This window comes from Pteropus vampyrus, unplaced genomic scaffold (genome assembly GCF_000151845.1).
Source record: "Pteropus vampyrus isolate Shadow unplaced genomic scaffold, Pvam_2.0 Scaffold48, whole genome shotgun sequence".
NCBI classification, from domain to species: Eukaryota; Metazoa; Chordata; class Mammalia; order Chiroptera; family Pteropodidae; genus Pteropus; species Pteropus vampyrus.
This window is the reverse complement of record NW_011888829.1, coordinates 7,213,903-7,230,090: the sequence shown is the minus strand read 5'-3', so window position 1 is coordinate 7,230,090 and position 16,188 is coordinate 7,213,903. Positions and strand designations below refer to the sequence as shown.

Sequence of the window (16,188 nt, the reverse complement as noted above, 5' to 3'; positions counted from 1 at the left end):
GGGAGGAACACAAAGTCGCCATCTCCTGCTTCCCTTCATGTGGCACCCAAACAACCACAAAGGGCTGACTCAGTTGAGAAACGAGGACATTCTCCTATCTCCCACACGGCTGCTTAAACAGGCTCCACGCCTTGACCTTACAAATAAAGGGACAGTCACTTTGAGGAACACACAAAAGCAATGCCTACCCAGGTATCTTCTCTACGGAGTCACCGCCATCCTTGAATTCCAGTACTTAAGGGGCTTTGCTTTGCCTTAAGCATCTTTCAAGTTATAAATATTTTGACGAGAAATGGGTGTGGCGAGGTGAAACATCTGGCCCGGAAGTGGTTCAGGAGATGAGACAGGCCCCATTGGCCAAGTCTCTCCAACTCTAGGGGACCATCAACGAGGTGATGAGTTAGCTTAGATGCACTCCCTCTAAGGTCCAGATTATACAATTATACACACACACACACACACACACACACACACACACACACACACACACACACATTGATCGTTAGCTCCGATTCTCCCACGACAGGAGGGAACGGGAGTGCCCAGTGAAAAGTTAAAGGAGGGAAGAACACAAACTGGAATGGTTCAGGAGGGAGAAGGAGGCAGCATTTTTGAGAAAGCAAAGCAAAGTCTCATTTCGTGCCACTATTTTGCTTAGGTCTGGTTCAGGAATTTCTCTTCAAAGGCAATGTCATTTTCAACATCTGAATTTATCTATCATTACAAAAAAAAAAAAAATCCCAAGGTTTATCTTCCACACTGACTGAAAACTGAAAACTGAATGAAGGACAGACACCCTGGGGGTTGAGCGTGTGCTTTGGCCCTTCCTCCTTATCAGACCTGTGGTCGGCCGCATGCCAGTGGCCACCACCAGGGGTCGCTGGTCCCCTTCTGCTTCTTGGGGCCTTCCAAAGTTTGTTCCACTAGCCTGAAGGGGAAAGGGAGGCAATGGTGGGGGGCGGGGGGAGGGAGGAGAGGGAAAAAGTCGGGGAGATGAGGGTTGGGAAATCTCAGGAAAGAAAGAGATGGAACAAGTCATGACTCCCCAGGCTCCTAGAGAGGCCCCGCTGACTCCACAGCACAAGCCCCCGGGCCTAGATCGGAATGCCCCTACGTCCTGGGTCTGCGGACTGGAACTCATCGACTGGACTTTATGTCCTGTCCCTTGACGTAGGGACACCTGCACAAGGTTGGATGGAAACACCTCTTTGTTCCTTTTCAGCCCTGTTGGACGCTGCTCATGTCAGCTTGCCGTGCTGCCAAGTAAGGGAGACGAAAGAAGCCTGCGACAGAATTGTCTCACGTCGCTTAATTTCCTCCTGAATTTCTAAGCAGGTAATTGTTTCCTCAGCTTCCAATGGACTGCGAGCACTTCGGAGAAATTTATTATTATTATTATTATTATTATTATTATTATTATTAACACTACATAAATAAAGGTGTCAGATAACTGAGAATAATCTTATCTTCCATTCTCCCAAGCATATTGTTTATCAAGTAGAAAACCGTGCTCTTCATCCATAGCTACCCCTCCCTGACTTTTTAATTTGATACCTAAGATGAGCAGGTCAGAGCATCTGGGAGCAGGGGAGAGATTTCTGTGACCGAGGCCTGGGAGACGGAGGACCAGAGGGTCTCTCACGCTGGCCTTCTGTGTGTGATCTCTGAGAGATTCATTTTCTCTGGTTCACATCATTGCTGAACATTAACTGAGCACCTACTGTGTAAAATCCCGCTATGGAGGACTCGAAGGGAGTATTACAAAGGATTCGAAGGGAATTGGGCTCAAGGGTTTCTTGTCTAAAACAACTAAGATACAAAACACAATTTAGAAGGCAGTTTCGCATTTATTTTCTAAGTTAATTCACACCACACATAGTAGGTGCACAATAAACACTTGTGGATTTAACATGTGACCTACAATTCTGATGAGATTAAGAGGATGATTATTTTTATTCATGTTTATGTGTAAATGAGACTAAATCACATGTCTGAAGTCAATACAGCTAACGAGTTATAGATTCAGAATTTTTTTACCAGATTTGCCAATATGCCCTGCCCCACACACCAAGCTCCTCCTGAATGAAGCACATGGAAATACCAAGTTGCGTGTGTCCATGAAAAGGAAAGCATGGTTAATGCTGAGGAGGGCCCTTTAAGAAATGATAATACGAGCTGACTTTCAAAAAGAAAGAGCTGTGAGGAAGAACGTGTCCTCACACTGGCTGGCATAAGAAAAGGTAGGGATGGAGGAGAGTGTCATTGTGTGCAACGGGGAGCTATGGCCAGGGCATGCGACTTTAAAAGGACACGGTAGGAGGAAGGCCTTGGGATGGCAGGTTGGATGCAGCTATAAGAGACCCTGGAATACTCTTCAAAGCACCGGGCTTTAATCTGTAGGCAAAGGGGAAGCGTAATCTTCTGATATAATCTGATTTTTGCAAAATGGAGATGATAATCTTCACCCTATTTTTGCAACTGGGAGAATCTGCTATGAGACCTTGAAGATGAGCGTTTTCATCCCTTTCACAAAGGTGAGAAACTGCTTATTGTCTCCACCACCATGCGGCTGCCGACTGTGTCAGTAGGTGGACCATATTGAATAATCCACTTTCTCCCAGTTCTCTTATAGCCAACGTCTTGTTCGGGTTCAGGGAACAACACATTTCTTCACAACAAACTCTCTACCTGGAGTTTTGAAGACTTTGACGTTCTTAATATAAAAGGAATCAACCGATTTAGAATCATGGAAAATAGTAGACTCGGTACCAGCATTTTATTTTAGCGATTCTTCTGTTGAGATCCTAAACTTTCATCAGCCTCCGGGCCAAGAAATTGAAACATAGATTTAACTCTTGCCTATAAAGCAGTTACTCAACTAACAATAGCTTAGCATTTCTAACTTTGAAAAAGATTTCATGTCCATTATTGTCGTGCACCCTCATATTGGTGTGACGAGCTAGTTTAGTAGTGTCTTTAGGCCCCAGCCCTCCAACAGATGAGGAGCGAAAACCCAGATCTTAAATGACTGCTCATATTCATGCCACCATTGTAGTTCCATAAGGTCTTTTTACTCCTGAGCCTACTGCCCTCACCATGCTGCCTTGGCGTTCACTTTCTGTCAACAATCCTGTAAGTAAGGGATGAAGGAAAATCCAGTGCTTGGTCTCACACCTCCCCAGTTCCATCAATTCAGAGGGAGATGAGTAAATAGAGTGTTATAAAAATTCCTGTTGCTTGGGCTTAGTTCTTTTATTTTGTATTCGGTTGGGTTGAGTTGTTTTGTATTGTGTTGTGTTGTGTTGTGTTGTGTTGTGTTGTGTTGTGTTGTGTTGTATTGGGTTGGGTTGGATTGGATTTGGTTGGGTTGGATTGAGTTGAGTTGGGTTGGATTAGGTTGGATTGGATTGGATTGGGTTGGATTGGGTTATGTTGGATTAGGTTGGGTTGGATTGGGTTGGGTTGGGTTAGAATGGATGGGGTTGGGTTGAGTTATGTTGGATTTGTTGGATTGGATTGAGTTGGATTGAGTTGGGTTGGGTTGGATTAGGTTGGATTGGATTGGATTGGGTTGGATTGGGTTATGTTGGATTAGGTTGGGTTGGATTGGGTTGGATTGAGTTGGGTTGGGTTGGATTAGGTTGGGTTGGGTTGGATTGGGTTGGGTTGGGTTAGAATGGATGGGGTTGGGTTGGGTTATGTTGGATTTGTTGGACTGGATTGAGTTGGATTGAGTTGGGTTGGGTTGGATTAGGTTGGATTGGACTGCACCTACAGTCCGCATTTCAGTAGAGCTGGATCCCAAGTGCGCACTGATTGCATTTTTTTGTGGCACTCAGTATTTATTTGCTTGTCCTTGCCAACCCATAGTAATATCACGCTGACCACATCATGTGCAGCAAGAGCAAAGTGCGGCAGCACAAGCAAAGCACTCACCGCCTGGAAACCAGCCCCAGGGACCCTCAGTCTGTTCCCTCCCTCAGCTGGCTCAGATTACAGGCAGCTTCAGAAGGGGGCAGGGAAGAAAGCCAGGAGCAGGGGGTGGAGAAAAGAAAGAGCCTGGCAGAGAGAAGGGGGCGGGGCAGGCAGGTGGGCAGAGTTTGCAGGCCAGAGAGCATTCTCAGAGTGCCAGAACCTGCAACTCCTGGAAATGGCTATGAGCTGTGTTTTCCCTGAAGACCTGAGATAACCCAGTCAATAAAACTCAAAACTGGGTGGTTTTGACATAAGGTCATGGCCCGAGATGAGGCAAGGTCAGAAGCTCATCATGTACACAAGTGAGACTGCAGGTGGACAGACAGGAGGGTAGACAGTCAGGGGACAACACTCCTCTGAGCAGCTGCAGGGGTTCTGGAGCCCTCCCTAGCCACGTAGATGACACCTGTACACATCTCTGCCCTTCTGAGCACCAGGGAAGGTCAGCCTTGGCCCTAACACCCGGGAAGGGTTCTGAAGGCAATGGCATCCATTTATTCATGCCATAGCCCTGTCTGCTCACTAAAGGGGAAACTGAGGCAGAAAAGACTGAAATACTGGCCAGCAGCCAGAGCCTCAAGGGAAGGACACGATAGTAGTCTTAGCTCATTTGCTCTGGATACCAGGCGAGCCACGCTCAGGGAGGGTCAGTCGCTCACAGCCTCTCCGCTCACACCCTCCTTCCTCGCCCGCTTCCCCTGGGCCAGAGCCAGGAAGGCCTCAGCTGCTTGCCTTTCCCTCCCCCACCCCTGCAGAGTGAGCGTTTCCATGACTCTCACTAACTCTTTACCGCCTGTGTTCTTTACTGGAAAACAGGAAGGAAGGAAGGAAGGCAGGAAGAAGAGGAAGGCTTTTCAGAGCCTCTGGTTATCAGCAGGCGCTTTGCTTTCCTTTTTCCTTCTTATCCCTCCATCCCCCCCAATCTCATCCATCCCTGAATGGAGAAATCTAAAGCATCTGTACTTGTGACAACAGGTGAACCAACAGGCTGCTGCTGTGCTCTACCCAGGCCAGGGGAGCCCTGGTGTGTGGGGTGAGTGTGTGTGTGAGTGTGTGAGTGTGTGTGAGTGTGTGTGTGTGTGTGTATGCATGTTGTGTGTGTGCGTATCATTCTTAAGCTCTTCCTTATCCAGCGTGAACTCTACATTGAATTCTGCACCTCCTCTTAGAGCCAGTAGGTGGCAGAGCTGCGACGGGCCAGTGACTCTAGTTCTGTGGCGCGTGGCCCTGCAACACTGGCCAGGACTATTCCAACTATGGGACGGACGGACGGTGTGTCCACAGGCACCCTAGGGTGGCTCACATAGAGGTCCTGGGCGAGATAATTTGGCGGCGAGCTAAACAAAAACTCTTCTGAAACTCCATCTCCCTCTCTTTTCCATTTCCGTTTTCCCCTAATTTTATCTAGAAAGACGAAAGCCTATTAACATTTATGACGCATCTGCAGCAACTGTTTCAGACCTCGTGGGCATGAAATCTACCTGTGGAGTTGGGGACAATGCAGATTCTTAGGCCCCGTCCACTTGAATTCTCACTCAGCATGGCCGCGGCGGAGCCCATTTTAAATAAAGCACCAAGGCGATGCCCACCCAGTGGCCATGGAACCCCCAATTGAGAAACAAACTACGCCATCCCAGGTCCTGAGACAAGGGCTTCTCCACAGTAAAATCTGTTCTCAGGCCGCGCATAATTACTTATTCTCTCGACCCGTTTCCCACTCTTCAAACTCATCACCACTGCGTTCCTCCGCCATGAAGGTTAAGCTCTGCATTCACAAAAGACCATTTTTTTCTTTCTTCCTTATGCTAATTTCCTTGGTGTGCTAAGATCCCTGGGCTCCTTGCTCTTTAAGTAGGTTTTCTCAGCCTGCCCAGCTGTCATCCTAACCTTCCTTCCATTCTATCAAAAACTCTTGAAGAGCCCAGCACCTTCCCCTGACCCTGGTCAAGGGCTCTGCTAGGACGGTGCGGGTGGCAGCCACGCTCCATCCCCTTCCCTCGCCCGCTCTCCGTCCCCTGCCTTCCCAGCCACCCAGTGTGACAAAGCTTCCATTCCTCTGGTGGCCTCTGAGCAAATCCGCCATCGCGAATTACTACAGTCTGAGTAGCTTAAAACAACGAATTCATTCCCTCACGGGTCTGGAGCTTCGGATACTGAGATTAAGGTGTTTTTAGGGCCATGTTCCCTCTGAAGGTTCCAGGGAAGAACACTTCTTTGCTTGGTCCTAGCGTCTGGTGGCTGCTGGTGATCCTTGGCGTTCCTTGATTGTGGCAGCATAAATTCAATTTCTGCCTCCATTGTCACATGGCATTTTTCACTGTGTCTCTCTGTCCCTGTATCCAAATCTCCCACCCCCTTTTCTTGTAAAACACACCAGTCATTGAATTTAGATCCCAGTCTAACTCTTCATGACTTCGATTATATCTAAACAACTTGATTACATCCTGCAGACTTTGTTTCCAAAGCAGGTCACGTTCAGATATTGAAAGTTAGGATTTCAACATTTCTTTTGGGGGCATACAACCCAACCCACCACACCCCAAATGAAAGCGCTCCTTTCCCGTCCTTCCTTCTGATTGCAAGAGGAGAGAGGGTCTAGAGGCTTAGTGCTTTCCCAAGCATTTCACATGGATGAAGGTATTTCTTCTGGTGGACGCCGTGTGAGAGCACAGTTAACACACGGCCTTTTGTGACTTCCTGGATTAGAAGCGTTTAAGTCACATCGGCTTTCAGGCTGGCCTGCTGCAGTGGTTCCGAGTGTGGGCCCTGACTAAGAGCATCTGGAAACTGGTTAGAAATGCAGATTCTTAGCCTTGCAGCTGACCTACGGATTCAAAAACTTTGAGGATGAGGCCAGCAATGGGTATATGACAAATCCTCTAGGCGATCTCTGTGCTTACTGAAGATGAGAATGACTGCTCCAGGAGGAAGAGGCACAAGGGGGTCTCCAGGGAGAGCCAGCGGCTGGCTCTATGGCTCGTTGCTCCAAGTCTCCTTATTCCTGGCAACCCCCTCCCAGCCACTGTCCCCATCTCTGTCCTTGAGAGGCTGTGGGATGCCGGCACTCACACCACTCACTCCACACACAGCGACCAGCATTTCCCTGTCTCCCGTCTCTCCTCCTCACCTGGCTCTCCTGCTGCCCCCCTCACACACGCTTATGATGCCCTCGCTCTCCGCTAGCTCTTTTGACAAAGAGAAGAGCTTGGCAGGGGTTGGTTAAGTTAGCTCTGATCACGCACAAAACAAACTGTTATTTTTCTATCTGCCAAGCCGCTGAAGGCAAGGATGTCGAACCCAGGAACTACATGAACGTAAGATCTACAGCTACCCCAGCGTGTCTGTGTTCTAGGCAAGCTTTTTTTATTTTTTTAAAAAATCATGGTCCAATTCCCAGAGAGATACCGGTGACAACATCTTGGATGCTCATTGCACTGGCTGTGGTAGGCTCCGTACACATGAGCACATTCCCCAACCCGGGGAATGAGCAACTCCCATAAACAGCAGATGGTGGGTCACCTCTGACATCTGCTCGCCACATTTCTGACCCCCCGGTAGGGCTTGTTCAAAGCAGCGCTGAGCTGAAGTGTTGCTGCACCCCGTGTGTTTGCTACCTCGGCATGCACTGGCAGACAGACCTGCAGGAAGGCAGGTCGACAGGCAGGAGGAAGCCCTGGGGACACACGTCAGAGTCTGGTGAACATTCAAGACTAGATTTCAAAGATATTTCTATGGGTCGGGGGTGGAGAACTGCAGAAAGCACTTTGGAGAGATCCAAGGTATGAGTACTGGGGAGACCTGTGTGCAGGTCACCAGCCTCCCGCACAGTTCCAAGTTCCTGGAGAGGTTGCCCAGCTGAGCATGGGGGAGCCGTGTGGGGAGGAGTCACTGGAGGAAGCCCTAGAGCTCCACTCCCAGAAGAACAAGCAGAGGCTGGTCTATTTGTTTATCTATCCAACTGTGTTGATATCTGAGCAAATTATCATTCAGTTTCCAGCCCCCTTTTCTACCAATCACCAAATTGGGCACAATAATAGTGGAATCATAGTGAGAAAAAAAACAACAACGTGCAATCGAAATGAATATGGTAAGGAAAAGGGTTTGTAAAAGGAACATGCCAGAGAAATCTGAAAATCTTTGCAGGTAGGCACTCTGGTCTGAGCCTCAATTTGCATTTAGTCTGGAAACCAGATAGACAGAAGCTTGAGTTCATATTTCCTGAGAAGGCTACCTTATTCATCTCCATTATCTTAGATGGGGTGCCAGGATGCACGAGGGCCCACTTCTATCACAGGACAAGAAGCACCGCTGGCCGAGTGTCCTGAACCACAACTCCCTCCCCAGCAAGTGAGTCTGATTCGATTCCAACTTCCCAGAGCCTTTCTTCCAAGCTCAACCCCAAATGGTGTCTGGCCATTTAGGAGCTGAGTCACTCTATCACTACTGTTCGCTTAGTTTAAGACACTTGTCCCTTCCTCTTAAGAACATCAGATTCTATATGCATTTTTAAACTATTGCGGCTTATTTTGCTTTGGGGATAGAGGCGAACATTGAGTTACTTTTCAAATCAACCAGAGACATTCAGGAGGAAAGCAGGTTTGGATATCACTTTTCTGGGTTTTGACTTCCTGTGGCTTATAGATCTACTCAGACTTTAAACAGGACAGTTAATCCATCACCTCTTGGAGGTCCCCTCTAGGTGATGTAAGGCAGAGGGGCCTTGCAATCAGAAACACGAGGGTTGGGGAGGGGGGCACACTTATACTGGTGAATTCTCCTCTGGCACTGATGAAGTACACCCGGTGACATAATGGAAATTCATGGAGGGAAGAGATCTATGGAAAGAGAGCCTCATAACTCAGGTGACCACTGAGCTGTGATCCTGCGAGTTCACCTTGTCCAGCCCATCTTCCCTCCCACACCTCCAACCTGGCCGTAAATTACCCGTATGTGTACACTGCTGACAGCCAGGGGATGATTCATGAAACCCAATACGCAGATGCCATGGTGGGAACAGGAAGCTGATAGGTCGAGGGATGTAAGCAGGAGACCTAAAGCTTCTAGCCCTGTGGATTGCACGATACCTCTCTGTGTGCCTCTGTGGCACTGGCTGGAGAGCCTGAGGCTCTGTCTTGTCTGACTGCTGACTTCTCGAGCTCCTGCCCGCGAGGTTCAGTTGTCCAATCACAGAGGCTCAGACTCTCGCTCCAGCAGAAGACAACACAAAAGCTTCTCGCAGTCGCTTTATTTCTCTCTCATCTCTTCTCTTCTCCTTTCTACTGTCCTAACCTTTCCCTCTCTCTCATCACCCCGCCCCTACGTTGGGGAACTGCCTTAGTCTATCTACGATGGAAAGGAAGAAGCGGGATTGATGGTGGAAAGAATTTTTACTCAGTTCTTCTTCAGACAATGTAGCGATGGGGTGTGTTGACATGCCAGTAAGAATCACCCCGAGACCACACAGCCCATTTAGGTTTTAGTTTTACAAAGCGGATTGTACTTCTATCATCTCATCGAACCCTCACGATGCTGAGGAGTTAGGCATTGGTGTCCCCAAAGTCTTCAATACCCAACTGCCAACCCAGACACCTGACTGGGTCCACCTGAAATCTCTCGTGACAATTTTAGGCAGACCCTCCCTCCAGAGCAGGGGTTCCTTTCCTAGACAGGGCTTCTGCCGTGTGGGGTGTCACTGCACCAGGGAGACTGGCCACTATAGCATGGGCCCTCTTCAGATTGTGACCACTCAGTCCGCCAGTTTCCGAAAAAAATCTCTGAACCCGGGATTGAGAAATTTGTCATCTCATGTATCGATATGTCATGTTGGGAAGACTGGCAAGTTATCTTTTTGCTTTTTATCTATCTATCTATCTATCTATCTATCTATCTATCTATCTATCTATCTATCTATCTATTTATTTATGTATCCGGGTGGCTGTGGGAAAGATATGTCACCCTCTGTGCCTCAGGTCCCTCATCTGGAAGCGAGGACCTCATGTCTCTGTGGTTCCTCCAGGCATAAGGTCCCGCCATTCTACAAGACTCCAAACTAATTCAGCTGCAAATAATCGCAACATATGCCTGAGGGTCGAGAAGGAGCCGGGCTGTGCTGAGCCATGCAGGGACCATCAGAGACAGGAAAACAATGGGCAACCTGGGCCCCGGAGAGATTTACACTGTGCACTAAAACCAGGCTCCCTCTACAAAGTTCATGGAAAACTGAGGGCAAGGAAGCTGAACTGTAACCCCAAACCGGGACCCTAAGATCCTCCTGAGAGGAGAGGAAAGGAATGGATGGACGGGAAGAAGAGGAGAAAGCGGAAAGGAGAGGCGGGAAAATGGGAGAGAAAAAGAGGAAAATTTATAAGATCTGCCAGGTTTGACCTTTCCATGAAAATGTCCTAGCGGATTTGCATTTCCTGTTAACAATCATTTCTATTTTTATTTATTCTAGCATGGTTTGCTTGTCATGTAATCACTGTTTTAGCTCATTTCCCTTCGATGATAGATTGTGATAAGTCAAGTTGGTTGTTAATAATGCTACAATTTACCTAACAAATTTTGAGCTTGTAGTACAGCTTCATTAATATGTTTAATTTATCGTTACAATTCCTTCAGGTTAATGGTTTGAGCGTATGCTGGAGTTTAATCTGAGCAGTTATTATAAAGTGCTTGTTTCTTGTTAAAATGTAAAACCGAGATATCCAAGATTTACTTGGGATAAACTGGCCAGAATAAATCTCTCTTCTTTGCATTGGGAAAGGAATGAGTGTTAGCTATTAAAAACGTTCAGAATTGGAGAGCCTCTCCTGATAACTTTAAAGTAATTTTGCAGATTAAATAGCCTTTCTCCAGTGCTAACGGAAGAGATACCTGCACCCAGAATTTATTCTGGGAGGATTCTCTCTGAAGGCTGCAGGATGGCAGAGGCACCAGGAAATGAGTGAGAACTGAATTTTGCCCAAACATAGCATCACAGACTCCTGAAAGGTGTCTGAGTGTTGGGTGATGGGTGACAGGAAACAAACTCCAACTCGGAAGCCTTTCTCATGTCCTCAGAAAAAAGATTAAGATCAAGAACACAAGCCTTCCATGGAGAACATAAAAGGACAGCAGCCTTTTCTTCTCCAGCTGGAATTTTGGTGGGGTTCTCCAACAGGCCAATTGCCCCAAACACTCTTCTGGCAGCTCAGACATCTGTCCCCATTAACTGTCACCTCCAGGGCTCCTCCAAATTGCCCATTCTTCTGGATAACTTTTAGCTGGCCCAGGAGAAGACAGAACCCCTCATTGTTTGGCTCCGATTTAACCATTCAACCTCTCAGAGTAGCTTCTAGGGTGCCAACAATTTCCCTTGGATTTGGGTTATGGACAAGGAGGATCCAGAGTTTCAAAGGAAGTTTTGGGGTGCCTGGCCCTCTATGGTTAGTAGGTTTGTTGGTAATAATTGAAAGACGGAAGTAAAATTCTTGCAATTTTAATAAAGGACATGTTTCTGGCTCCTATGAGGTGCTCAGGAAGACACGTGTTATGGGTTGAATTGTGTTCCTTCAAAAGATATGTTGAAGTCCTAACCCCCAGTACCTGTGAATGTGACTTTATTTGGACATTGGGCCTGGGAAGATGGAATCAGGACAAGATGAGGTTATTAATCCTGGGTCTTAATCTAAAATTACTGATGTCTTTATAAAGAGAGGAAAATGCCATGTGAAGATGGAGGCAGAGATTGGAGTGACACGGCTGCAAGCCAACGAATGTCAAGGACGGACGGCCATCATCAGAAGCTGGAAGGGCAAGGAAGGACCCTCTCCTAGAGTCTCAGAGGTATCGCGGTCCTGCTGACACCTTGATTTTAGACTGCTAGCCTCCAGAACTGGGAGGCAATCAATTTTTGTTATTTCAAGCCACCCAGTTTGTGGTACTTTGTTGCAGCAGCTCTAGGAAATGACTACAAGGAAACCCAGCAGGTCATTCTCTGATGTTACAGCTGGCTTTGTGAAAGGAGAGGGGATGGACATGGTGTGCAGAGCCCCCAGGGAGGCAGTGGATGCCACAGAAGTTGACGTCTCAGACAAGGCAGCCCTTCCTATTACCCTGACCCAGTCTCTCTTCCCTTCTACAGACCTTGGATGGAGTCGCTTTGTGTGATAGTGAATTTTATGAGTCAATTTGACTGGGCCACGGGATGCCCAGATATTTGGTTAAACATTATTTCTGGGTGTGTCTGTGAGGTTGTTTCTGGGTGAGATTAACATCGAAACTCTTTAAAGCAGATGGCCCTCTCCAATGTGTGTGGGCCTCATCCGATATTGTTGAAGGCCTGAAAAGAACAAAAAGGCAGAGTAAGAGAGAATCTCTCTCTGTCTGTCTTAGAGCTGGGACATCAGTCTTCTCCTGCCTTTAGACTCAGACTTGGAATCGAACTTACACTGTTGGCTCTCCTGGGTGTCAGGCCTTTGGACTTGGGCTAGAATTAGTTATTGGCTCTCCTGGGTTTCCAGGTTGTTCAGTACAGACCTTGGACTTCTCAGCCTCCATAATTGTGTGAGGCAATCCCTTATAGTGTGTGTATCTATCTATCTATCTATCTATCTGTCTGTCTGTCTGTCTGTCTGTCTGTCTGTCTGTCTGTCTGTCTGTCTGTCTGTCTCTGGCTCCTATCTATTTATCTATCTATCTGTCTTTCCATCCATCCATCCATCCATCCATCCATCCATCCATCCATCCATCCATCTCTATCTATCTATTATCTATCTATCATCTATCATCTGCTTCTCTGATCAGAAGAACTAATATACCTCTGAACCCACACTAAAGAAAGCCCTTGAATAATGGGTTCCAGGCATTTCCATGCCCTGCATGATCCGGCCTCCTCTCTACACTCATCCACCCCCACTCTCCTCTTTGCTCATTTCACGCTTGTCTTTCTAGCCTTCCCGCCATGCCTCCGGCCTCTGGCTCTGCCTCAGGACTCCTCTGTCCGCTCAGGATGCTTCCCCAGGGAACTTCTCACGGCGGCTCCCTCACTTCTTGCAGGCCTCGTACTCAAATGGCATCTCTCTTTAGACAGGCCTTCCCTGACCTTCCCAATTCTAATGGCTCCCAGCCCTAGTCAGTCTCCATTCCCTTGCCCAGTTTTATTTTTCTTTATTACACAACTTGAAATTATAGCTGATTACTTATTGTCTGTTTCTCCTGCTAGAAGGTAAACCACTTGTAGGTCTTATTCCACAGCGTTCCTCCAGGGTCTATGCCTAGAGCTCAGCCCAGAGTGGGAACTCCATAAGTTTCATGGCGGGAAGAGAGTAAAGAAGGAATGGCAGAAGGAAGGAGAGAGAAAAGGAAGCAGCCGTGCAAGCCCAGGCCCTCAGCCCACCATCCAGCAGCTAAGGATGGCCCCCGAGGTCTGCTCACTGAGCATCCCATAGTTTGACATTCCCCAGAGGAGGGTGGAATCTAGGGGTGAGATGTGCCAAGAGCTACGTCAGTTGTGTGAATCAAAATTATACATATACAAATTTATATATATATACACATATGTATATAATATATATCTATCTCTCATTTCCATCCCTACCCCCAAACCTTCTGAAGCAATAAATTCTTCTTCTAGAATAAGATCAATATACATCCTACTTGCCTGCAAAATAAGGCCCTCTCTGAACACATTTCATTGGTCAACCTCGCAATACCAGAGTCAGCCACATTTGTAAATAGGCGCTGAGGGCTCGCTATGCTCTATCTAGGTTCTTGGGATGCAGTGGTGAGCACTCTGTGCGAGGAAATACCATCTTAAGTCTGTATGATTCTGTTAAGTTACACTAAATTTAAATCCTTATAAAAGAATTTTTGTGTATAAGTTAACGAATCTTTCAAAAAAATTTATCAGAGCACGTGGTCCATTTTGGCCTGCATATGCAAAAGGGAGATGAAGTTAGTCCCTGGTGGCAAAGAAAGTTCTAGCGAGTTCTTCCTCCCATCTAACTGTTGGATGAGGAGGAGGTCTCTGCTCTTTCTGCTGGGCTTTGAGAACAGGGAGATGGGTCCCTGTTTGGGGACACAGGTGAGCTCTCTTATCCATCTGAAGGGAACAAGAGGCTGGGCAAAGAAACTTCCGGTCCCCTTGGAAGGCATGGGGGGTGGGCAGATGTCTTCTCAATGAGGCTCTGGCCCTGTTGATGGGGGTCGAGCTTTCCTTTCCCGTCTGCACATAAAGTGAAGGGTCACTGGGGTCGAGCAGGCACCGGCGTCTCTTCCTCTTGACAGATCCATAATTAGAAGGAGACAGAGCTTTCAAAGAGGAGTGTTTGGCTCCAGGCACATCCTTGTCAGCCTGTCAAGCAGAAGCCTGTTCTCCATGAGCTATTTTGAGCCACCTTCTCAGCTGCATCCCTGATCCTCTTGGCCCATGTAACTCCCCTCCCCACCAAGTCTCTCCATCATGACATCACTGGGGCTCATAGGTTTGGGGGAGGGCTGGACAAAAGGAGCATTTTGTGCAAGATGCTTGAGGGCAGCCGCATGGGGGGTGCTGCCTAACCTTGCTCCCCATCTCCTACCTCTCGTCCAGTGGCTGTGGGCAAGGGCCAGGGGGCATGGGGTCTCGACTCTGGGAGAGATTAGTACCAGAAACCAACGCATTCGAGAAAGTCCTTGCCTCAGAAAAAGTAAAGCGTCAAAAATTGCTTGGAGAGAATATCATGGTCGCCCAACTGAGATAAGGAACGAGAGAGGGTGTGTTCCCTGCCCAGCTCTGCCCCACAGAATTCCTGAGGATTGGAGAAAGCCGGGCAGCATCCCAGAAGGCTACGAACTATCCAGACGTGCCCAGCGCCATGCCAGCTGGAGGAACACCTCAGAAAAGAGCGGTTCTCTTCCTCAGCCCCGAGGGGAAACCCCAGGAGTCAGCTTGTAGGAGATGGCCATTATGTTTCCAGGTATCTGTCATGCATATCTCACAGGCACTGGTTCCCGCTGTCCTGCTCACGCCACACCTACCAACCGGAGCCTCCACAGCTCACTCAAGACCGAGGCCCGTACAGAGGCCCTTCGCACTGCCCTCCTGGCACTTTCTCTGCAAGCTGGGGGATGAGAGGGGACCCTCAGGCTGCACCGGGTGGGGGTGGGCTGACCAGAGAGGGCAGGCGTCTAGAAGGGGAGGCGGGTGTGTCTTGGGCACCAGCCGGGAGTCTGCCGGGTGGAATAACGGACGTGTGGATAAATAGAGCGCTTCGTCCTCTAGCTGCACTGTCAGCACTTAATTTGGGAGAGGGACAGCCATGCTCCCGCTTTGAGGATAGCAAAGCCCTCCGTCTCTGCGTCCACCTGAGAGGGAGGACTCCCGATGACTGCGGTGGAGGACACAGCCCTCAGCGGGGAAGGACGCCCTTCCTCTGGGTTTAGTCCCTGTCTCCCCCGCCCCCCGGGGATGGCCTGTGTAGGGACACTCGCAGTCTCTCCTGGGCCACCAACTGCCCATGCTGACTCAGTGAGGGGGGTCAGTATGGCTCAGAACCGGGGCTCCCCCATGAATACCTAACCGACTGTCTGGAGTTAGCTGTGCGAGCTGCCGCGGGTAATAGTAACGAGAATTACTGCTGCCGTGTTTCAGGTCATGTTCACGGCAACTCTAGGAGGCAGAGGAGATCTCTGCAGATACGGAGAGGTTGTCTTTACCCAAGACCCAGCCGTGAAGGATGCCACACCTGGCCAGAGAGATTGCAGGGTCAAGTGTCCAGGGTAAGCTCGGTTTGATTTCTCCAAGGCTTTGATTCTCAAATTGGTTCCTGAGCCAGCGGCATCAACATCACTTGGTTTGTTCACAGTGCAAATTCTCAGAACTTGCTCCAGACCAGAATCAGAAACTCTGCAGCTGGCACAAGCCGTGGTGTTGTAACAAGCCCTGCGGGTGATTTGGATACACACACGAGTTGGGGAACTTTTACTCACAGGACACCTTATCGCCAGCCCACACTAAACACCTCTAGGCAGGGTCTAGACCCCCACCCACGCTTTGCTGCAGGTAGGGTCTGTCCAGCTCCAACCTCACCATTCTAATACTCACTCCAAACCCTTGGAGTCGCTCTGATTTTTGGGAAAATCACCGTCATCATTCCCCCACCCAGGCCCGACTCTGACCCCCGTGCATTTTTATGTCTTTTATGTGTATTACCCTTTTTCACAAGAAGATGGTTGTGCCCCCACAAGACCCTC

The 16,188-nt window shown here is 48.4% G+C and overlaps 1 protein-coding gene across 3 annotated transcripts in view; it reads right to left on the bottom strand.

Annotated features, from left to right (window-relative positions):
* Positions 1–16,188, bottom strand: part of LOC105291646 (plexin-A4-like) — a 331,962-nt gene that overhangs the window by 70,662 nt on the left and 245,112 nt on the right. Inside the window, exon 4 of one of the 3 annotated variants that reach the window (XM_023530316.1) lies at positions 15,818–15,877. The exons of the other annotated variants lie outside the window; for them this stretch is intronic. Within the exon in view, the coding sequence (XP_023386084.1) occupies positions 15,833–15,877 (45 nt within the window). The 3' untranslated portion in view covers positions 15,818–15,832. Of the gene's footprint in view, positions 1–15,817; positions 15,878–16,188 lie in introns of those variants that run through there. 3 annotated transcript variants of the gene reach the window in all.